Source organism: Sphaerodactylus townsendi, unplaced genomic scaffold (assembly GCF_021028975.2).
Source record: "Sphaerodactylus townsendi isolate TG3544 unplaced genomic scaffold, MPM_Stown_v2.3 scaffold_29, whole genome shotgun sequence".
Taxonomy (NCBI): Eukaryota; Metazoa; Chordata; class Lepidosauria; order Squamata; family Sphaerodactylidae; genus Sphaerodactylus; species Sphaerodactylus townsendi.
The window spans coordinates 209,316-233,370 of NW_025950462.1; the positions used below are offsets into that span (position 1 = coordinate 209,316).

The window sequence follows — 24,055 nt, forward strand, 5'->3', positions numbered from 1 at the left end:
GATAGGGGGAGAGAGGGAGGGAGAGAGAGAGAGGGAGGGAGAGAGAAAGGGAGAGAGGGAGAGAGAGAGAGGAAGAGAGAGAGGGGGAGAGGGAGGGAGAGAGAGAGGGGGAGGGAGGGAGAGGGAGGGGGGGGGGAGAGAGGAGAGAGGGAGGAGGGAGGGGGGAGGAGAGGGAGGGCACCCACCAGGCATGGAGGGTTGCTTTGTACAAATTAAAAGGGTGCAGTTAGGGAGGTGGGCAAAATCAGCTAGCCTGTGGGTGTCCAACTCTGGCACCCCAGATGTTAGTGGACTACGATTCTCATCAGCCCCTGGCACCAGAGTTGGACACCCCTGAGCTAGCTGATTGAGCTTCTTTATTATTTCTGACAATATACATCAAGGGCTTGGGGGGGGGGGTGTCATCAGCCACACAAGCAAGGAAAGCGTGGTTGAATTTTGAAGTCAGAAAGGCACCACAACATTTTACCATCTTGATGCTGTACAGTGATGTCTGAACAAGACGTGGCCAAACAAGGTCTTGTGCTTTTTAGTTAACAACAGAGCAAAACTCTGATACAGCTATGGCTGGTCTTAACAAGAAAGAACGTGGGCTTTGTTTGGCCAAATCACAAAAAAAGACAGCACCTCGTTAGACCAAAAAGGCATTTCCCTATGCCAAATATTATTAGTATTATTTAATTCTTGTTTAATATCACAGCTGCCAGTTCTTTAGCTGGTTGTTGGGCCCTTTGTTACAATTCTGAGCTCTAAAAATGTCCACCACATCTCTCACACAGATGTTGGATTTTTGTTGATTTGAAGATCTTTCATGGGCAGCTCTAGCTTCCTTCTTATTTATTTATTTTTTAAATTAGTGTTTATTATTACTACTAATTTAACTTGTTCAATCTCCATTCATTTACATTTATCTCCTTCTGCCACTCTCCCTTCAGTGTAGCTTAGAAGCCCAGAGCTGCTTTACACTCACATAAAATATGCACCATAAAAAATATAGAATGTAAAATAATATATCATAAAAAATACAATATGCTCTAAAACCAACACATCGTATGCATTATTAAGTTCTTGATGGAACTTCTGATTTTCCAACCCTATCCCTCTCAAACACACACACACAACAACGGAAAGTATGGACAAAAGGAGAGAAAGGAAAGGTAAATAGCAACGATGGAATCGAACATCGAACTGTGAATATCGCACAACTCTAGTAAATAGTAGGTAGTAATAGTAGGAGAAGAAGAAGGAGAAGGAGGAGGAGGAGGAGGAGAAGGAGAAGAAGGAGGAGGAGGAGGAGGAGGAGGAGGAGGAGAAGGAGAAGGAGGAGGAGGAGGAGGAGGAGGAGGAGGAGGAGGAGGAGGAGGAGGAGGAGGAGGAGGAGGAGAAGGAGAAGGAGGAGGAGGAGAAGGAGGAGGAGAAGGAGGAGGAGGAGGAGGAGGAAGAAGACAGAGGAGGAGGAGGAGGAGGAGGAAGACGGAGGAGGAGGAGGAGGAGGAGGAAGACGGAGGAGGAGGAGGAGGAGGAGGAGGACACTCCACAACTATCAGTGAGACACAGCACCGCCCAAGGATGTCTTGGTAACACCGCTAAACTGCACAGAGGCACAAACACAAAGCAGTCAGCCCCACCTTCTCCTCAAGTGGCAAAACTGAACACTGGTCTTCCTCACAGGGTGGTGCCGAAGGTTCATCACGCTTACTAGAGACGTAAGCCTTTCCCTGAGAAAGGGAGGAAAGAGGATGAGCTAGAGGGGATCTTGACTATTGGAGCAAAAAAGATGGCAGCTGGGAGGGACTTCCTGTGAGCAGCAATAAAAACTCAAGTTCTGCCCCTTTAGAGTCCAACAGGTAGCACTTTAGAGACCAACCCAGTATCAGGTAGAACTTCTTTAGAGACCAACGAGAGTCAGGTAGAACTTTAGGAGACCAACGAGAGTCAGGTAGGACTTTAGAGACCAATCTAGAGTCAGGTAGAACTTCAGGAGACCAACGCAGAGTCAGGTAGCACTTTAGAGATCAACGAGTCAGGTAGAACTTCAGAGACCAACGAGAGTCAGGTAGAACTTTTAGAGACCAACGGAGTCAGGTAGCACTTTTAGGAGACCAACGCAGAGTCAGGTAGAACTTAGAGACCAAACAGAGTCAGGTAGAACTTTAGAGACCAACGAGAGTCAGGTGGTAGAACTTCAGAGACCAACGAGAGTCAGGTAGAACTTCAGGAGACCAACGAGTCAGGTAGGACTTTAGAGACCAACGAGAGTCAGGTAGCACCTTAGAGACCAACGAGAGTCAGGTAGAACTTCAGAGACCAACGAGAGTCCGGTAGAACTTGTGAGACCAACGAGAGTCAGGGTAGAACTTCAGAGACCAACGAGAGTCAGGTAGAACTTAGGAGACCACCAGAGTCTGATAGAACTTCAGAGACCAACGAGAGTCAGGTAGGAACTTCAGAGACCAACTAGAGTCAGGTAGGAACTTCAGAGACCAACGAGTCAGGTAGCACTTTAGAGACCAACGAGAGTCAGGGTAGCACCCTTAGGAGACCAACGAGTCAGTGTAGCACTTTAGAGACCAACGAGAGTCAGGTAGAACTTTAGAGACCAACGAGAGTCAGGTAGAACTTCAGAGACCAACGAGTCAGGTAGGAAACTTTAGAGACCAACAAGATTGTTTATGCTTTTGAGAGTCAAAGCCTTCTTTGATCAGATAACAAAGATTTGACTCTCAGAAGTGTATACCTTTGAAAAATCTTGCTGGCTCCCTGTGATTGCTAATTGAACTCTACTATGATTGTTCTAGTACAGACCAACTCAGCCACCCTCTGAAACTATCTGAATTTTAAAGTTTCTCACCTTGGGAAAATGCAAATTTTGTCACCCAAGAATCAAGACGCATCGCATGGTGTTCATGGAAGCAGAACACACAAAGATGTGGAATCTAAAATGCACAGAACTGGGGGGCTGGGGAGGGGGATGCAGTTCTAGGACGCAAGGGAGACAATAAACTACTCACCGTCTGAGCGGGTTGACTATCTTTGTCCCGGAGGATCTTCTGAATGCGTCTGTCAGGCGGAGGGGAGGGTTTGAACAGCATGCAGTCCAGCACAGAAGTACAAGAGAAGAGGCTGTAGGAAGAAAGAAGAGGAGTTTGGATGCATATCCCCCTTCTCTCCCGTAAGGAGACTCAAAGGCTTTACAATCCCTATTCCCTTCCCCTGTGGAGGTAGGAGGGGCTGAGAGAGCTCCATTGACTAGCCTGCTGTCACCCAGCTAGCATGTGCTGGAGTGCACATGTTAAACTGGTCCACTAGGATAAGCCTCCACAGCGCAAGTGGCAGAGCGGGGAATCAAACCTGTTCCCCAGATTAGAGTGCACCTGCTGTTAACCATTACGCAATAATAATCGCTGGAAGAGAGGACCCATGCTTGTCAACAACATGTCAATATTTCTTAAGAGGAGTGTTTGCTTTTGTTTTTCAATTGTCTTCCAGATTTCCCAATTGTTCCATCCGAGAAATCATCAGAGGGAAAAAATAATAAAACCCATTTTGTCCCCTGTCATTTTTTCCTAAGTTTTCCCTCACTGGGCCTTCACGCCCACATCTAGCAGCAATCTTAATTCTGTGTAATATTGAGGGGGTGCAGATTGGGTAGATTCCCATCCTGCTTGATTCATGGGAACTCCAAAGAAGGGCTCCCCAATCCTTTGTGATGCCTTGCAGGCCCTTCGACACCGCTCAGTCGACACACACCCAAAACAGCCACCACAAAATGGCTGCTGCAAGGAGGTTAACCAGAAAAAAATGGCGGCTACAGTTTGACTAGCTGCAGTGATGGCTAACCTTTTCGGCGACCGAAAGTGCCCAAATTGCAACCCAAAACCCACTTATTTATCGCAAAGCGCCAATCCAGCAATTTTACCTGAATACCGAGGTTTTAGTTTAGAAAAAAAAAAAAACATTTGGCTCCCCTCTTCCTCCGCTTCCACCCTCGCTTTGAGCAGGGCCAGCCTGTTCTAGCCATCAAGTCCTGCCTCTCTAGCATCTCTGCCTCCTCTGTGCCCCCCTCAGGCAGCAGCCACCCGACGCATTGCAGGCACCAGGCACTGCCAGTCGAACTCTTCTCCCTGCTCAATCGCGAGTGCACACATGTCGCATTCAGTGGCCCAAGTACAGAATCAGCCTAGATTGTGTGTGTTTGAGGGGGGTGATTTTTCACCCCCCCAAATGATGAACTTTGTGTGTGCATGCCCACAGAGAGGGTTCGAAGTGCCCACACCTTCCTGGCACCGTGCTATAGGTTCACGCTTGGCATCGCTGGACTACAGTCTCTCCATGAAGATCTTTATGTCAGGGTAGCAGCTGCATCTACAAAGCAACGTTTTTGGTGAAAATCCATAACACAGCAAATCTAATCTCCAACGGCCAATCAGAAGCCTTGATGAGCAATGAGTCTCTCCCGAGCATCAATCTAATTTCTAAAAAAATTCTTGGTGGGTGGCAGGAGTGGTATTGGTTGGCACTCCAGCACGCTAATTCATGTCAGTGACCCCGATCTAAGGGAACATTTGGTGCTTTGTATAATCTGGTCTCTAGAAAAAAAGATGTCAGCTGGGCCAGTTAAGGTGCAGTAATCAAGAAAAACTGTATCATGCGCTTCTGCATTAGAATGTAGTCCCAAACAAATATATGAGAATTATCAATCAGTTTTGCTACATGCAGGTGTTGTCGAAACCATTATTTTGTACATTATTGAACATGGTACTTTGATACATAAGGATGTATAGCTCATCAAACAACTACAAAACAAATTGGGGGGGAACAGGGGCATTAGGCACCAGAAGCACTAAGGGCGAGGCACTAGGGACAGTGATGGCGTAACCTTTTCGGTGACCGAAAGTGCCCAAATTGCAACCTCAAAACCCACGTGATTTATCGCAGAAGTGCCAACACGCAGCAATGTATCCCTAATACTGAGATTTTTAGTTTAGAGAAAACGGGTTATCTCGGAGGCGTACATTACTTTCCGGAGTAAGCTTTAGTGGTAGCCAGTGGCTTTGCTTTGAAGCAACAGTGCAACTCTTCCAATGGGATGAATCCACTTCTAATTCTAGAGAGGATTTACTCAGAAGCAAGCCCCATTGCCACAAAGCAAACTGCTTTTACTCCTGCAGTAAAAGATTGGCGCTTCCCCACTTCCCCATTGAAGTGAACAGCTTCCACCAATCCTCAGAAGCTGCTGTTGTTGCTTTTAACAACAGTCAGCATCATTGTCAAGCGTAAAGCACATGGCATAGTTTGAAGGTTGGTTCCATAAGGCTACTGGCGTTACATACTCGGTAGAAGTCGGTGGCTTTGTTTCTTTGAAGCAACCTTGCAACTCTTCCAACTGGTAAATCCACCGCACCCTAGGAGGGTTTACTCAGAAGCAAGTTTCTCCCATTGCCAGCAAACCAAGCTTAATTCCCAGGTAAAGGATTGCACTTTTAGTTCTTTGCATGAAAATCAGTGGGGTTTTAACAGTGCTTTAACAGGGTTACCTACACTCGCTTCCTCAAAACTAGGTCTTAGGTTTAATGCTAATATTCGGAGCTCCAGCCACCCAGGCCAGCCTAGGATGTGACTGGGGGGGGGGGGGCGACTGCACGCGGCTCCACAGAGAGGGCTCTTGAGTGCCACCTCAGGCACCTGTGCACAGGTTACGCCACCACTGCAATTCATAGGGATCCAAGTGGAACATTCCTACAAACAAAGAAGGTCCGAATGTTGTGTTCTGTGGTGGAGATTATACAAATATACAACCCTACTAACATCTTTTTTTCTGAGACAGATTAGGAGAGTGCCATTTCTTGCAATGGATCAGATGTTGTTTCCAAGGGAGTCAGCTGCATGTTTCCCGTAGAGATGCCAAGCAGGGAGCCCTACCTGAAGAGTGGGCAGCATCCATGTAGCAGGAGTTACAGTGGCCCTGGATCCCTGCGATCCGGATCACAAGCAGCACACGCATGCTACATCATCCCCTGAGGGGGGCAAGTTGCTCAGAACCTCCGGGCGATCCAGCTCACCTGGAAAGAATTTATAAAACGGAAACATAGCATTTTATTCTCAAGGACTGGGGAGCCGGACGAGGCATTTTTTTTTTTTAGTGTCAAGAGATGCAGCAGCAAAGTTAGCAAGCTGGACCACGATCACGCCACGTCCCTCGCTCCAAACTGCACGCCATCCGTCAGCTACCCGCTTCTGAGTAAAGCAATTCAGATACAGGCGTTTCAAATAGCTCAAGCTTCGATCCGCTTCTGAGCAGCTCTCCGCCAGCTGTGGCGTTTCAAACAGGGCTGCTTGCTTCTGCCCTTTCACGGCATATCCTGTTTCAAAAATTCTGGAGATCTGTCGCGATAGTGCACATCCTTAGAACATTTCAAAAGGGGAGAGAATGTGCCACGCAAAAGGGAGGGGGGGGGAGGGTCCTTTCAAAATGGCCCCAGTCATATTAAACAGCACACTGCACTGATTCAGAAGAACAAGGGGAAACTGAGAATGAGAGAGCAGTTTTCATTAAAATGGCTGAGCTCCGGAGGCCAATGGGACACATGTTTGAAAAAGGGAAAAAAATCTGCTTTCAGCGGGTCAGGAGCCAAAACAGTCAAGTCCAAAATGACACCAAAACCATTAGGACCAAGCTGACAAAACAGACCATAAGGGCAGCTTGAAAGATAACCAAGATAACCTTGTTAAAGTGACACAGGACACTTTGTTGTTCAGCAGTTCTCCCACTGAGGAGAGCAGTGAAGTGGTATAGGAGGTTAAGAGTCACAGATCTAATCTGGAGGAACTGGGTTTGATTCCCTGCTCTGGTCAGCCTTGAGCTGTGGAGGCTGATCTGGAGAATTCAGATTAGCCTGTACACTCCCACACACATCAGCTGGGTGACCTTGGGCTAGTCACAGCTTCTCAGAGCTCTCTCAGCCTCACCCACCTCACAGGGTGTTTGTTGTGAGGGGGGAAGGGCAAGGAGATTGTAAGCCCCTTTGAGTCTCCTACAGGAGAGAAAGAAGAGAAGAAGAAGAAGAGTTTGGATTTATATCCCCCCCTTTCTCTCCTGCAGGAGACTCAAAGGGGCTGACAATCTCCTTGCCCTTCCCCCCTCACAACAAACACCCTGTGAGGTGGGTGGGGCTGAGAGAGCTCCGAGAAGCTGTGACTAGCCCAAGGTCACCCAGCTGGCGTGTGTGGGAGTGCACAGGCTAATGTGAATTCCCCAGATAAGCCTCCACAGCTCAGGCGGCAGAGCTGGGAATCAAATCCGGTTCCTCCAGATTAGATACATGAGCTCTTAACCTCCTACGCCACGCTTCTTCTTCTTCATATTGGGATGCTGCACATAATAGCAGCTTGGGGAAGCTGTGGAGGCCCCCTGACCTACACAGTAATGGATCGGTAGCGGAGAACAAAGCCAAAAGAAGCTGACCCCCGATGCTGGGAGATGCAGGCAGATTATTTGATCCTCAGCAACTTCGTCCATCACAGAAGACCCTCGGAACATCTCAGCCGGCAGAGCGGAACTTACTGAAATCGACGGGCTCCGGGAAGCGCATGTCGTTGCACAAGAAGCGCATGTCGGGTTGGCACTGCTCCAGGCTGACGAAGAGGCCCCGCTTCGTGGGACAGGTGAAGTAGCGCACCCCCTGCCATTCGCCGTCACAGACGCCCTTCTCTTCATCCTGTGAAGGAAGGCCAAATCTCTCAGGCAGGCAATGCAGCCGTGGGGCGCGGTGGGGGAGGTCCTCGGCTGTGGGTTGAAATAACTCTTGCGCAAGGAGACAGAGGCCCTGCGGCTGGGTCAAGGGGGGCTGGTGGAGGGTTTCCAACTGCCACAATTGGACAGGGTGGCTTTAACACTTGCCTCCCAAATCTGGCACCCTCTCCTCCCCATCCTGATACTTCAGAATGGGAATATGCGATAGGACAGGGTTGAAAGCAGACTGCCTGGGCAACCCCAGCTCTGAAGGCAAGAAAGAACTTGGTCCACCTCTAAACCCCATGCCACCAGTTCCTTTCAGTCAACCTAGCACACCCAGAGTGGAGTTTGCTCCTACCTGGACTGCCCTACCTCCTTTTGATCCTTGGTTACAATAGAACACGGGTCGGCTCAGCTTGCAGCGAGCAAGGTTAGCCAAGTTCTCTTCTCCCCACCTGCCCATCCCCGCTACCACACCTGGACTGTAACAGGTAGAAGGGGGAGGGATGAGTCCTAGTTTCTAAAAGTTTCTTGCTTCTGCACTAGATTGTGACGCCACATGTATCCAACACCTACACGTACCAGTTCAATCCCAGCCATTTTCTGCTCTGTTTCCAACATGTAGCCGATCCAGCGGATCGTGCCGGTGACGAAACTGCCCGTGCCCAGGTCTATCTGCACGACGGAATTCACATCCAGGGACGGCAGCTTGTTCTCTCTGTCCTCCAAGCTCTCGCTTCTTTCGCGTTTCCGCTGCATCTGGGGCCCTCCGTCTTTGTGGACCTCAAGCGCTGAAAGCAACAAAGACAGGCTAATATTCTCTGACTGCTGTGCCACGCTGCTTCGTCGCCCGGTTGCTGGTGCCGCTCTGGCAGAAAGCCAGAATCATACGAGAGACGGATAAAAGATTATCACTTTTGAAAAGTGTATCAAGAGGCAATGTGGAAATCCAGTTCAGCGGGGTGCTGTGTGGTTTCCGGGCTACACGGCCGTGTTCCAGTAGCATTTTCTCCTGAGGTTTCGCCTGCATCTGTGGCTGGCATCCTCAGAGGCTCATGAAGATGCCAGCCACAAATGAAGGTGAAATGTCAGAAGAAAATGCTACTGGAACATGGCCATACAGCCCAGAAACCACACAGCACCCCAGTGATTCCAGCCATGAAAGCCTTCGACAATCCAGTTCAGATTTGTGAAGAATGAAAAGGGAGCGAATAGGTGAATTCACACAGCACCTCTGGAGGTGGAAGTCCAAGGGCCAACTCACATGATGAAAGCAGCTCCTCCTTCACCACGGAGTCCATGGGGATATCCCTAAAAACATCCGTTGTCCCTTCTTCCTCCTATATGTGGAAAAGCACAAGACTCAGTGGAGAGTGGGGTAGTTGATTAGAACAATCCTATCAGAAATCATTGCCTCATTTGGTCAAATGTATTTGATTTACAACACGGAGAGCCAGCATGGTGTAGTGGTTAAGAGCAGGTGCACTCTAATCTGGAGAACCGGGCGTGATTCCCTGCTCTGCCACTTGAGCTGTGGAGGCTTCCCTGGAGAACCAGATTAGCTTGTGCACTCCAACACATGCCAGCTGGGTGACCTTGGGCTAGACACAGTTCTTCTGAGCTCTTTCAGTCCCACCCACCTCACAGGGTGTTTGTTGTGGGCGAGGAGGGCAAGGAGCTTGTAAGCCACCTTGAGTCTCCTTACAGGAGAGAAAGGGGAATATAAATCCAAACTACTCCTCCTCCTCTTCTTCTTATAGTTAGCCTTTCTCAAGATGACCTACCAGTCAACCCAGTAGCATCTTACAGACTTACAGTCTTGACCCTCAACAGTTCATCCCCACTCCACCCCCAAATTGTGTTGGTCTCTAAAGGATTATGGGACTTTAATCTAGCTCTTCTACTGTAGGCCAACACAACCTACAAGAGTTGGATTTATATCCCCCCTTTCTCTCCTGTAAGGAAACTCAAAGGGGCTTACAATTTCCTTCCCTCCCCCCACCACAACAAACACCCTGTGAGGTAGGTGGGGCTGAGAGAGCTCCGAAAAACTGTGACAAGCCCAAGGTCACCCAGCTGGCATGCGTTGGAGTGCATGAGCTAATCTGGTTCCCCAGATAAGCCTCCACAGCTCAAGTGGCAGAGCGGGGAATCAAACATGGTTCTCCAAATTAGAGTGCACCTGCTCTTAACCACTACGCCACGCTGGCTCTTACCCTTTGGAAACCTACCCTCTTGAAACTAACGAACAGCACAACAGGGCCTTTTTTGGCTGTCAAATCTTATGTTGACTTACGTTGATCCTGTAGGATTATCAAGGCAAGAGACATTCAGAAGAGAACTAGGATTGCAGAATTAAACAGCAACGTGAATAACTAAGACAAGAAGTATACTATGAAAATTCAAGAGGTGAATTAAATGTATTTGAACTTTTCTTTTTAGGCTTTAAGGAACTTAAGTTTAGATAAAGAAATATCTGTAATGTCTTTGTATAGTTATACTTAATAGAGCAGAATAGTAGTCGTTAACAGGATGAATTATTTTAAGGAGAATGAGGGGAAGTCAAAGGGGAGGGTGAATGAGTGGGGTAGGAGGATGGGAGGGAAATGGGAGGGAGGGAGTTATTGAGCAATTAAGGAGAAAGATATATGAATCGAATATATTAGATAACTATCATATGCTCCCTTTTTAAAAGTTATGTATAAATTACATGTTAGACAATGTATGATTATCTACAATTAATTGATGAACGATCATGTACAGCTGATTATTATTTAATAAAGATTATAAAAATTAAAAAAAATTCAAGAGGTGGATTTCAGGGTATAAGACAACACCAGAAAAGAAGTTAAATACCTAACAGCAATCATTGCAGCGGACTGAAATGTTATTTTTAACGTCGTTTTCATTTTTGCCGCCTCGACAGCTCTAACTGGGCAGAAAGGCAGCATACAAATGTTTTAAACAGGTAACTAAAAATCACACTGTGGTTCAGAAACACCCATGGCTGAGCTAGGAACAGAATGAGCCAGAGACTGTATGAGGAGTTTCACTGCCCAAGCTTAATTTGATCTCCGGGGTCTCAGGACAAATCTTGCGCAATCCTGCAGTGTGAAATATTTTTAGATGCGGATGCCAGAATTGATGCATGTCAAGAATGTACTCCTGTCGCTGAGACAGGGCCCTTTTCAGCCGCATCATCGGCATTACCTTCCATTCCCTGCCACAGAATGGGAAAGTGGCCGTACCCTCAGTATGCAAGATGAGCCAGAAACAGTAAGGATACTACAAAAGAAAAGCTCCGTCTGGCTCAAAGAACAGCATTAAAACTTATACCTTTAAAGGAAATAATTAAACAGTATATATCAAATAACCCTATTACCAACAATAGGAAAAAAATGCAAAACGTAGATAACGCATTACAAACAGAAGAGGAATCCCAAAATATACAAACATCTACTTTCTTGAAGTCATATTTTTGGGCCCTTGTCGCTTTCTGTATATAATCATTGTGGTGGCTGAAAACCAAGGTTGAATGTGTTGAACTCACCACAGCTGACAATTGGAATCCTTCCAACTTGCAATACTTTATGGATTTTCACTGAAGGGATATTATTTATACAGAGACTTGTAGTGAAGAAGAGGAGGAGTTTGGATTTATATCCCCCCCTTTCTCTCCTGCAGGAGACTCAAAGGGGCTGACAATCTCCTTGCCCTTCCCCCCTCACAACAAACACCCTGTGAGGTGGGTGGGGCTGAGAGAGCTCCGAGAAGCTGTGACCAGCCCAAGGTCCCCCAGCTGGCGTGTGTGGGAGTGCCCAGGCTAATCTGAATTCCCCAGAGAAGCCTCCACAGATCAGGCGGCAGAGCTGGGAATCAAACCCGGTTCCTCCAGATTAGATACATGAGCTCTTAACCTCCTACGCCACTGCTGCTCAGTACGCACTGCTTAGTGCTGAGTATATATTTTGGGGATCCCTCTTCTGTTTGTAATGTGTTATCCACGTTTTGCATTTTTCTTTATTGCTGGTAATTGGGCTACTTGATACATACTTTTTCATTATTTCTATTAAAGGGATAAGTTTCAACGCTGTTCTTTGAGCCAGACGGAGTTTTTCGTTTGCAGTGGTCATACCCTCCCTGAAAGGCTGATTAGTTTAATACATGCACCAAAAGATCAAAAACAGGGGAGTGATTTTCTTACCGGGCACACTTTAATCATCCAGTTGCCACCCTCCTTGTAAACAGACATGGCTACTGCTCGAGTGTAGACATCATCCATATAGAAGCCAACTGTTTCCCCCACTTTCACTGGAACCTCCTCGATGGCCTCCTGCTCCTCTTCCTGGTCCATCTTGTTCTCAGAAGCTCCTAGAAACTGCAACTTGTTACATGGCAGGAACAGGCCACAGTCTGGTTTACACTTGAAGTATTCTGTCCCGTTATAAGAGCCATCAGAGTGGCCTCTGCCAACACCATCACCCTGGAGAAGCAGCAGAGAGTTACACGGCACCCTCAGCTCCGGTCAAAGCCAGAAAGGATTTCATAAGATAAGAATCACACGTTCCACAGAAAGAGGCAACTAAGAACATCAACACAGGGACCAAATATTACAAAACACAATGAGATCCGAATTCACTACTTAAGTGCTGCATCCCAAGAACATCAGGAGAGCCCTGCTCGATCAGACCAACGGTCCATCAAGTCCATAAGAACATAAGAAGAACATAAGAAACATAAGAGCCTGCTGGATCAGACCAGCGACCATCTAGTCCAGCTCTCTGCTACTCGCAGTGGCCCACCAGGTGCCTTTGGGAGCTCACAGGCAGGAGGTTAAAGCAATGGCCTTCTGCTGCTGCTCCCGAGCATCTGGTTTGCTGAGGCATTTGCAATCTCAGATCAAGGAGGATCAGCATCCCTCCCCACACAGTGGCTGACCAGTTACCCTGGAGGGTGAAATAAACAGGGCACAGAGGCTGAGGCCTTACTCATTGTTGCCCCCGGACATTGGGATTCGAAGGTTTTCTGTCTCTGAACATGGAGGATACCTTTAGTCACCACTATCTCTAAGAGTGCAATGTCAGCATTAGCCTAAATAAACTCAAAAATACACACATTGCACTCTGGCTGTGTCCAATCTTATATATTGATCTTGCATATAATTAGTAAACTTAACACTTCTATTTGTATTTACATTCATACTGTATCTTTAAGAACTTTGTCAGAGAAATGGAAGAAATGTAGTCCATGAACATCTGGAGAGCCGCATGGTGCATTTCTAATATAACTGAGCACAGCATCTTTATCTTAAGACTGAAAGAGAGCTATACACAACAGATTAAGATCATGCATTGGCACAAAAAGACACACCTTATTTCACCCTTCATTCAACTATCCAGCCTGGAGAGCAGTTCCACTGACTACCACTGGTTCCAAACACAAACTACACATTTTATTTATTTACAGGATTTGCATCCCACCTTTCCACCCCATCAGAGCCATTAAGGCGATTTCTTGTCCAGACTTGAGAAATTCTTAGAACTGGGCCAAGTCTCCCGTTCTCCGCTACACCACAGGCTTAATTCTACGATGCACGCAGCCAGACAACGAATGTATTTCTCACAGATTACACCATATCCCACAATACTTAAAGTTTGCTATACAGCCTAAGTGTGGTCACAAGTCACATCTACAAGCATCACAATAACTCCTCCTTACCTGCAACTCCACCCCAAAGTAAATTGGACACAGTCCACACGGCAAAGGGCTTCTTAGCTTTCCAATATAGCGCAGGGTGCCGTGGAATATCTGTCGGTCCAAATCTGCAAGGACCCGCTGACCTGGCCTTGCATTCATAGCAGAGTTTACAAAATGCTTTTCCAGAAAACAGTTCAGCCGCTCATGGGGGTGGTTGATAGCAATGAGGAAATCTGCCACTTTCTTCTCCAGAGGGTGAAGAATGTCTACAGACATCGTGACCACAGAGTTATCCTCTACCATGGTAAACCTCCAAAAGTGAGTGTCGGTTTTAATATTTCGTAGGTACGTCTGCTCTTTTAGGTAGCACAGGCTCCCTGCACAAAATAGCTTGCAGCCATAGGGCTGGTTTTCCATCAGGATGTAATAAACATTCTTATGCCCTTGAGAAAGTGGGAAGGAGGAGGACTGGAGCATGGAAGTCATCTTCACAACTCTTCACTCCTAAAATAATAACAATAGATATGGAATCACATCAGCTGATTTAAAGACTGCTTATGTAATCTATTCCACGCCAGCCTCGTAAAGTAAACAAGGAATAAGAGCTGTGTTTTTAAGAGACATATTTAAATGTAAAATACGGTACAGATCATCTGACAGTTGCAAATTAACATCTGCACAGGAAAGCCGAGAAAGTGGGTGCGCTCTCTGCCACAATTAAGTCAAGAACTTTTTTACGCTGGTGTGGATCTGTGTTGGTTTGGGGCTTATCTTGAGTCCTTTGTGAAAGGGCAACAGGAGAACGCTGTCAGCCACTTTCGGTCCCCCTTGGGGAGTACAGGCGGGGTGTAAATAGCTTACATTTTAAGAACCAGCAGCAGCCTACCTCACGGGGCTGTTGTGAGGGCAGCAGAATGCTTGTCAACCACTTTGGGTCTCCATTGGGAAGTGAAGGGGAGGGGTGTAAATTGATTATTTTATAAGAAGGACCACAACTGGCCTACCTCACAGGGGTGTTGTGAGGACAGGAGAGGGCAGGAGAATGCTGTCAGCCGCTTTGGGTCTCCATTGGGAAGTGAAGGGGAGGGGTGTAAATTGATTATTTGATAAGAAGGACCACGACTGGTCTACCTCACAGGGGTGTTGTGAGGACAGGAGGGGGCAGGAGAATGCTGTCAGCCGCTTTAGCTCTCCATTGGGAAGTTAAGGGGAGAGATGTAAATTGATTAAATTATAAGAAGGACCACGACTGGCCTACCTCACAGGGGTGTTGTGAGGAAGGAAGGGATGGGGAAGAATAGAATAAACAGTAGTTCGGAATTATAATTTAAAAAACCACCTGGGGGGAGACCAGCAGCCCAGCCGGCCCTCTCCCTTGCCGTCCGCCGCTCCTCCTCCTTCCGGTGAAATGAAAACCACAAGTCCAGAAGCGCCAATCAGCGTCCACTCCCCACCCAGTCGCCAATCAGAGCGAAGGGCGGGGCGCCCAATCGGTACTGCGCACGCGCAGACAGGAGCCGCTCCGTACCTGAGCCCCTCTAGGAAATACGGGCTCCGGAAGCGTGCGCATGCGCGATGCCCGTTCAGGTCCCTTTTTGCCTCGCTCACCTGCGAGATGGGTCACTGTTCTCTCATTGGCTGAGATTGTTTGGCGACGCCCCTTCTCGGTTTGGCAGAGAACGTTTGCACTGCGCAGGCGCTTCGGTAGTGGCGCTGGTAAGTGGGAACGGGGGCAGCTGCGCGCTCGACGCGCGGTATCAATGATCAATGCCTTCCAGTGGGGAGGCAGAGCAGCTCCCGTCAGGCACTTCTGCTTTTGAACAACAGCCCTGCGAGGTAGGCTAAGAATAGCTTTTGAACAAATAAATACAATAAACATATTTTCCCCTAGAAGAGAGAGTGTCCAACTGTGGTCCTCTAGAGCAGTTTAATCTGAATGCTGAGGTTTTAGTTCTTCCTAACGGGTGAATCACGGCCCTCAGATTTAACGGTGCTGCCAGCCAAAGGGGATGATGGGAACTGTAGTCCAGAACATCTGGAGGGCCGCGAGTTTGACACCTTTCTCTAGAGGTTCACGGACTAAGATTCCCATCAGCCTCTGTGCACAGAGCACAGCTCTTGTTCCCAGAGGCGGTCATTCCAGTTTGGGACCGGTGGTCTCAGGATCAGCGTAGTCTACCGGGTCTCAAAGCCTCTTGCCATCCATTCTGCATTTTCCTTGCTCCCTTTTTGGGGCTCCCATCAGGTATTTCCAAGGAGCCCGTGCAAGTCAATTGGTCCCCCTTATTTCAAGCGGGCCTCCCAACCTGTCTGCCGGGGGCGGGGGGGGGGGGGCACCCGGTCTTTCCTCTTGGCGCATCCCTTGCCCGTGCCCAGGTGCGGCTATAAAGGCGTCTCTCCCTCGTGCTCTCTTTCCTTGCAAAGCCGTCTCACCGGGCCGTGCGGGGGGGGGGGGCGGGCGGAGGAACCTTACACCCCCCCCCCACCCCACCCGCGCGCGGCTGCTCTGTGGCCAGCTGCCCTCTCTCCCAGTCCTGCAATCCCGGGGCGCGCCAGGCGTGTCTCTGCGCACAGCAGGGGGCGGCGCGCCCGGGTCGTCGGGGCCAAACCCCCCGTCGGCCTGCCGGTCCCGGGAGGGGCAGGAGGGCCCTGCCGGCCTCGCGAGGGCCAGAAGAGGCTCTCCAGGCGCGATGGAGAGGCCGTCGGGGGCGGAGGTGCGCGCGGCTGCTGCGCAGGAGCCCGGCGGCGTGGGGCGCTACCGCGTGTGGCTGCCGGTGTGGGGCTTCGTGGCGGCGGAGCTGTGCGTGACGCGGGAGGGCCGGCGGCTGACGGTGCGGGGCCGGCGGCGGCGCAGCACGCGGGAGCCCGACGGCCGCCTGGCGCACCACTACCGGGAGCTCCGCCGCGACCTGCTGCTGCCCCCCGACGCCGACCTGGCCGCCCTCGCCTGCACCCTCCGCGGCCACCGGCTCTGCCTCGACGCGCCCCTCCTCGCCGCCCCCAACGCGCCCTGAGGCTGCCGCTGCCCGGGCGCCCCGTCCAGGACTGCTGCGCTTGGCAAGCAAGCAACGCTGCCGAGAGGAACCGGGGTGTGTGTGGGGGGGGGAGCCTTGGCTCGGTCTCCCTCTCTGCTCGAGGCCCCCCCTCCAGCAACCTCCCGCTCGCCAGCTTGCCCCCCGTCCCGTCGAAGAAGGCCCAGCTCAGCAAGCAGCGTCAACTTCGCCTGTTGCACGTGGGGAACCAAGTCCACGTGGGAATTCAGCAGGACCTGCAGACACGGGTCGTCTCTCCGCTACCAGCCTGACGGACTTCGACAGAGATGGGGTGCAGGACCACATTAGACGGGGGGGGGGGTAAGGGGGCAGCTGGACCCCATGCAACATGGTTTTGGCAGAAGGCTGTTGGCTGGACACGGCTGGGTTGGGAAAGGACTAGGAGCAGCAGTGGCGTAGGAGGTTAAGAGCTCGTGTATCTAATCTGGAGGAACCGGGTTTGATTCCCCGCTCTGCCGCCTGAGCTGTGGAGGCTTATCTGGGGAATTCAGATTAGCCTGGGCACTCCCACACACTCCCAGCTGGGTGACCTTGGGCTAGTCACAGCTTCTGGGAGCTCTCTCAGCCCCACCCACCTCACAGGGTGTTTGTTGTGAGGGGGGAAGGGCAAGGAGATTGTCAGCCCCTTTGAGTCTCCTGCAGGAGAGAAAGGGGGGATATAAATCCAAACTCCTCCTCCTCCTCCTCCTCTTCCTCTTCCGCTGCTGCTTCTTCTTCCTCTTCCGCTGCTGTTGCTTCTTTTCCTTCTTCTTCCGCTGCTGCTGCTGCTTCTTCTTCTTCTTCTACTACTACTACTATTTGGGAGGGGGAGAGGAGTCTGGAGAGGGTGGGTTTTGGGGAGGGAAGGGACCCCACCATGGCCAAAATCACCCCCACAAAGCAGCTGTTTTCCCAGGAAATGGACCTCAGTTGTCACAACAGTTTAAATTGTGAGAGGTCTCCGGGGCCCACCTGGAGGTTGGCAGCCCCCGTTACACCAAACAAGCTGTTGCTGGGGAGGCATCAGTGCCGTCAATTCGAAGTGGGATACTTTGCGAACTGCCACTGAACATGGAGTTTCCACCTAGCCATTGCAAGAACTGTGGTGTTGTGGGTCCCTACAACCCGGAAAACCCACTAGTGATTCTGGCCATGAAAGCCTTCGACAACACGTTGCAAGAACTTCAGGAGGCCGCTCTGCTGATGACACAAGACGGTCGAAACAGCGCCGAACTCTTCGTTAATGAACTTCTTCAAAATTTGGACGTGGCGGCCGTGGACTCTGCCCACCCAAAGCAACAGGAGCCGGACAGATTTCTCCCCGCTAATTTAGATGATGCTCCCATCCAGCCACTCATTTTGTTGTCCTTTAAGCTCTCACTCTGACCGGATAGTTTAAAAAAAAATCAAAGCATCTTGTGTGTATAGAAGTGAAACATAGCAAGCAGTGCGCTCTAGTGCTGTATAATCAACTCTAATGCATTTTGACCTGTCAACCCGGACGGGTGCAGCATGTCAGTTATTAGAATAGAATAGAATAGAATAGAATAGAATAGAATCTTTATTGGCCAAGTGTGATTGGACACACAAGGAATTTGTCTCCGGTGCATATGCTCTCAGTGTACATAAAAGAAAATACATTTGTCAAGAATAATATTATGACTGAAATTACAACCGTCTCAAAATTTTGTTTTAAAAAAATGCTGTTTGAATTAAAATTGTCCCCAAACTGTGTGGGCAAATGGATTGATTATTAAACCGCCGTCGGGGAATTTTCTTGACTGTTTTTATTATTATTATTATTATTTTATTATTATTTATTAAATTTAGTATACCGTCCTATCCCTGAAGGGCTCATTTTAACTATCAATCATGCATGTTATTGAGCCCCGAAGGGCTCATTTTAACTATTAATCATGCATGTTGTTGCTTTATGATTGTTGCAACAGATCTGTTAGCCGCCCTGAGCTCAGTTTAGAGCAGAGAGATCAGGGTGTTACATAAAACAAATAAAAAAGCTAAATCAAGCAAGAGGAGCAGCAGTTTAATAGATCCCAGAAGTGGGGTAGACACACCCACTGCAGGGTGGGCAATAAACCAGATTTCAGCCCCAAATAGCATGCTCTTGCCAGACCCAGAGTCTGCTGCAGGCGAGAAAGAAGGAAAACACCCAGAAATGGGTTGAAGGCCAAGAGCTAAGCAAGGGAACCGGCTGGGCAAGGGGACCAGGCAATTGTTTCAGAGTTAAGGAGCAGCAGTGGCGTAGGAGGTTAAGAGCTCGTGTATCTAATCTGGAGGAACTGGGTTTGATTCTCCGCTCTGCTGCCTGAGCTGTGGAGGCTTCTCTGGGGAATTCAGATTAGCCTGTGCACTCCCACACACGCCAGCTGGGTGACCTTGAGCTAGTCACAGCTTCTCGGAGCTCTCTCAGCCCCACCTCCCTCACAGGGTGTTTGTTGTGAGGGGGGAAGGGCAAGGAGATTGTCAGCCCCTTTGAGTCTCCTGCAGGAGAGAAAAGGGGGATATAAATCCAAACTCTTCTTCTTCTTCTTCTTAACTGGGTGCTGAGAAGAACAGATTTCTGGGTTCCTTTAGTTTCAGGCGAGTAGCTGTGTTGGTCTGAGGAAGCAGAGAACAGATTCTCCAGTGGCACTTTTAAGACCAATAAAGTTTGATCCTTGTGCACGCAGACGAAAGCTTACACAAAGAATAAAACTTTATTGGTCTTAAAGGTGCCTCTGGACAATCGTCAGGCCAGCCTACTTCACAAGGGTGTTGTAAGGATTAAAGGCAAGCGAGGAGAAAATGCTATAAGCCCTTCTGCGTCTCCATTGTGAGAAAGGTGGGGCATAAGCATAAGCATTTATTGTCATTGTGCACGCACAACGCACAGCAGCATTCCTCGATGCACACAATTCCAGACTCATACCCCATCCTCACTTTCCCCTTCCTCCACCCATCCCTACACAGCCCCAAACACATCAACACGAAGCCACGGAGTTCAGCATCGCCCCAGCTCTAGAGTAGAAGCTGTCTCTAAGCCTCTTTGTCCTAGTTTTGATAGACCTGTATCGTCTGCCGGATGGTCACAGTTCAAAAAGAGAGTGTGCTGGATGAGATGGGTCTCTTAGAACATTTTGGGCTTTCTTGAGGCTTCGGGAATTACAGAGTTCTTCCAAGGAGGGGAGAGGGCAGCCGATAATCCTCTGAGCAGTAGTGATCACCCTTTGGAGTGCCTTCCTATCTGCCACTGTGCAACTGGAGAACCATACACAGATGCAGTAGGTTAAGACACTCTCTATAGCACAGCGGTAAAAGGACACCAGGAGTTTTCCATTCAGTTGTTGTTTCCTTAAATGTTGTTGTTTCCTTATAATTGAAGTAAATGCATTTTTTTTCCTTTTTCTGAAAAGCCTCTTGCCAAGTTATGCTCGCTTGAATATAGCAATCTTCTGCGTGTGCGTTTTCAGAATCCAGTTTTGAGGATTTTCTCCTATCCTCCATTTCCCTCCCCTTCGTCATGGGGAGGGGGAGGGAAATTAGGCTAACGGGTCCCCCCCTTGCAAGTCAGGATGCTGAGGTCAGAGCACCAGGTTAGGATCTGAGTTTGAATCCCTGCTCTAGACCATTAGGTCTAGATTAGAATGACTGGTCCAGAATTACCTAGTGAACTTCATGGTCGAGTGAAGATTCGAACCTGGATCTCTCAACTTCCTGGCAGATATTCCAATCTTTAAGCCCCATATGGCAGTGATGGCGAACCTTTTTGAGACCGAGTGCCCAAATGGCAACCCAAAACCCACTTATTTATCGCAAAGTGCCGACACGGCAATTTAACCTGAATACTGAGGTTTTAGTTTAGAAAAAATGGTTGGCTCCGAGGCATGTGTTACTCGGGAGTAAGCTTGGTGGTAGTCAGTGGCTCTGCTTTGAAGGAACCATGCAACTCTTTCAACTGGTGAATCACGACCCTAGGAGGGTTTACTCAGAAGCAAGCCCCATAGCCTGCAACCGAGCTTACTCCCAGATAAAGAATCGCGCTTTAGCTCTTTGCATGACAATCAGTGGGGTTTAACAGCGTTTATCAGGGTTACCTACACTGCTTCCCCAAAACTAGGTTTAATTCTAATAATCGAGCCCAACAGCCCAGGCCAGCCTAGATGTGGGAGGGGGGTTTATTTTGTTTGCACGTGCCCACAGAGAGAGCTCTGAGTGCCACCTCTAGCACCTGTGCCATAGGTTCGCCACCACTGCCATATGGTATGTGGAAATAGGGGCACAGTAGTTCTTCTGAATCCCAACCCTTTGTTTTAAACAATGTTAGGCAAAGTGTGTGCAAGTGTCGCCAACTCACAAGTAGAGCATCTTTTGAAACTACAGCCACATTGATTTGTCTTCAGCCCATGATCCAAAGCTACACTGCCTCTGAATGTGGAGGTTCCATTCCCCTAGTATGGCTAGCAGCCCTGGATAGACCTGTAGAGGAGGAGGATGATTTTGGATTTATACCCACCTTTCTCTCCTATAAAGAGACTCAAGGTGGCTTACAAGCTCCTTTCCCTTCCTTTACCCACGACAGACACCTTGTGAGGCAGGTGGGGCTGAGAGAGTTCTGAGAGAACTGTGACTAGCCCAAGGTCACCCAGAAGGAATGTAGGAGTGGGGAAACACATCTGGTTCACCAGATAAGCCTCTGCCTCTCAAGTAAAGGAGTGGGGAATCAAACCCGGTTCTCCAGATTAGAATCCCACCTGCTCTCACCCACTACACCACGCTGTCCTCCACAGAGGGTCAGCTGCTGTGTTAGAAACCTGTTATACCACCTCTTCCCACCCGTTTCCAAAGCTGGCTGGTTCGCTGTTGGTTTTATTCACTGGTTTCCAGTCCTCCTGTAGCCGACTGCTCACCTGACGACAGTTTTGCCCAATTCATACTGTAAGATATAGGACGATACAGATCTGCATTCGCCTTCTAAAAATAGGATTTTATTTTTTGTTCCCCAAAATATTATAATTACACCACTTCACTTTAAAAACATTGAGTCTCTGTTAACAGCTTGATTTCCTTTCATCTAACATCATGAGCAGCGAGTAAGAGGATTAAGGACCGTCAGGGGCGTTTTGTTTTCCTCTGGTGTGCGCTGAGACACACATAAATATAGCAAGCGAAACTAACATTCGACACTCCTGATGTTTCATATTGCATTCCTGAAAGCTCTGCAGACCGCCTGACATTTGAGGAGATACCATCGGTGCAGGTGGTACACGCTTCTTCACTCTATGGCTTGCGGAGACGAACTTCTCCGGTTTCCATCACCTAAAAGACGATTGTACGTCCTGCGTGGCACTCCAAATACAACCGTACGCTAATATAACTTTTCCTACTAAAGATGTAATCTTGTCAGTCGCCAGATTCTTTCACGGCATTTAGGGTTTCCCCCCCCCCCATTAGCCAGCCATTTGTCCCATCTGGAGTGAAGGGAAGGAACTGGTCAGCCACTGTGTTTAGGACAGAGTGCTGGATTAAGGGGACCGCCGGTTCAATCCTTCAGGGCTCTTCTGGGGTTCCCGTTCTGCCTTCTCTCTCCTCTGTACAAGGCACAGAAGCTCACGTGAGAGAATGAGGGTGCCGAAAAGGAAGATGGGGTGTAAAATCTCTCTCCCTCCACTGCCCACTTTACCAGAATCCAAGATCCAGCTTATTATTACAAATCATTGACTCTATGAAAACCCTGACAGAGCTTGATAAAGTAAATATGCTCTTAAACTGTAATGATCTTGACTGTTGTCTCGCAGTGGCAACGTTTCTGGCTGAGGTTTGCGAACGGAACTTATGATCCAGTGTGAAGTTTTATCTTGTAATTTTAACTGTATCTATATTGTATGTTCTGTATGCCAATAAAGGCTTATTGAAATTGAAAAAATCTCTCTCTCTCTCTCTCTCTCTCTCTTTTCCTCTCTTCTTTGTGGCCAGCTGTTTCAAGGTGGGAACTATTTGCCAGCCACAAGCTTTACAGGGAAACTGAGGCTGCCCATTGTCGTGGAACATGGAGGAAGGGCCACATCGGGGGACAGCCCCCCAAAGAGCCAGAGGTGGCATGTCAGAGAGCTGCACATGGCTGCCAAACCACTGAGGGAGTATCACTGCTCTAGAGTCTACAAGGCAAAGTGTCCAGGAAACTGAGATCCGGACTTGTCCTTGGCAAGCTATTGGGTTGTGGGCAACCCTCCAGGCTGCGGGGTCTATGGAGGCATCCCACGGCAACTGGCTACCCAGGCCAAACCCTAGTAACCACCACAACACGCTTCACATTTTAAAGAAAAGACATTCGGTTCTTCCATCTCACAGGTGTGGTAAACTTCGGCGGCCCTCCAGGCGTTCGCGGATCAGCAGTTCCCATCATCCCTGCCAGCATCATGCTGGCAGGGGATGATGGGAACTGTAGTCCATAACATCTGGAGGGCCGCGAGTTTGACACCTGTGGACTAAAAGAAGAGAAGGTGCGAAAACTGTGCGGCCGCGCAAGGCGTAGGTCCACTTGGCATTTGGAACGGAGCCACTGCTTGCTTCTGGTCCCAGCAGGAAGGATGGCCGGGCGGTTCACTGGCTATTTTGCTGAAGTTCAGCGAGGAGTGCGTGGAGCTTCTGCGTCACGGCTACCTGAGGGCGGACGAAGGCAACAGGTGAGCAGCAGAAGAGGGCACCCTGGGAGGACCACAGCTCAGTAGACTACAATTCCCATCAGCCCCTGCCAGCATGTTATGGCGCACTGCGAATATGAATTTCACCGCCACTGACCATGGTGGCAGGGGCTGATGGGAAATGTAGTCCATAACATCTGGAGTGCCAAAGGTTCGCCACCACGGGTATAGGGCAGTGATGGTGAACCTTTTCGAGACCGAGTGCCCAAATTGCAACCCAAAACCCACTTATTTATCGCAAAGCGCCAACCCGGCAATTTAACCTGAATACTGAGGTTTTAGTTTAGAAAAAATGCGTGTTACTCGGGAGCAAGCTTGGCGAAGCAACCGTGCGAGGCTTCGAATGGGTGAATCATGACCCTATGAGGGTTTACTCAGAAGCAAGGCCAGCCTAGATGTGGGGAGGCGATTTTCTGCCCTCATTACATGACGAACTCTGTGCACGCCAAGCCCACAGAGAGGGCTCTGAGTACACCTCTGGCACGTACAGAATATAGGTTCAGCCACCACTGCCCTATATCAGTGATGGCGAACCTTTTCGGTGACCGAAAGTGCCCAAACTGCAACCCAAAACCCACTCCATTTATATCGCAAAGCCACCAACACGAAAATTTAACCCAATACTGAGGTTTTAGTTTAGAAAAAATGCGTTACTTGGGAGTAAGTTACGGCTAAATCGCGTAACGCTTCGAACGGGTGAATCATGACCCTAGGGAGGGTTTACTCCAGAAGCAAGGACAGTTCTTAGATGTGTGGGGAGGCGCATTTCACTCCCCACATGACAAACTCTGTGCGTGCGTGCCCACAGAGAGGGCTCTGAGTGCCACCCCTGGTACGCGTGCCATAGGTTCGCCACCACTGCCCTATATCAGTGATGGCGAACCTTTTCG

The 24,055-nt window shown here is 49.1% G+C and overlaps 2 protein-coding genes across 2 annotated transcripts in view; both read right to left on the bottom strand.

The window, feature by feature from the left end:
• The window catches only part of LOC125425331 (ubiquitin carboxyl-terminal hydrolase CYLD-like), a 23,784-nt gene extending 8,889 nt beyond the window's left edge, over positions 1–14,895 (bottom strand). The window contains exons 1-9 of the mRNA XM_048482945.1: positions 14,772–14,895; positions 13,454–13,936; positions 11,940–12,218; positions 9,000–9,075; positions 8,318–8,526; positions 7,565–7,718; positions 5,999–6,062; positions 3,012–3,123; positions 1,629–1,718 (exon numbers count right to left, since the gene is read on the bottom strand). Coding sequence (XP_048338902.1) covers positions 1,629–1,718; positions 3,012–3,123; positions 5,999–6,062; positions 7,565–7,718; positions 8,318–8,526; positions 9,000–9,075; positions 11,940–12,218; positions 13,454–13,918 — 1,449 coding nt within the window. The 5' untranslated portion in view covers positions 13,919–13,936; positions 14,772–14,895. The remainder of the gene's footprint in view (positions 1–1,628; positions 1,719–3,011; positions 3,124–5,998; positions 6,063–7,564; positions 7,719–8,317; positions 8,527–8,999; positions 9,076–11,939; positions 12,219–13,453; positions 13,937–14,771) is intronic.
• A 7,989-nt stretch (positions 14,896–22,884) lies between these two features.
• The window catches only part of NAPRT (nicotinate phosphoribosyltransferase), a 34,575-nt gene continuing 33,404 nt past the window's right edge, over positions 22,885–24,055 (bottom strand). The window contains 1 exon segment of the mRNA XM_048482953.1: positions 22,885–23,124. Within this exon segment, the coding sequence (XP_048338910.1) occupies positions 23,065–23,124 (60 nt within the window). The 3' untranslated portion in view covers positions 22,885–23,064.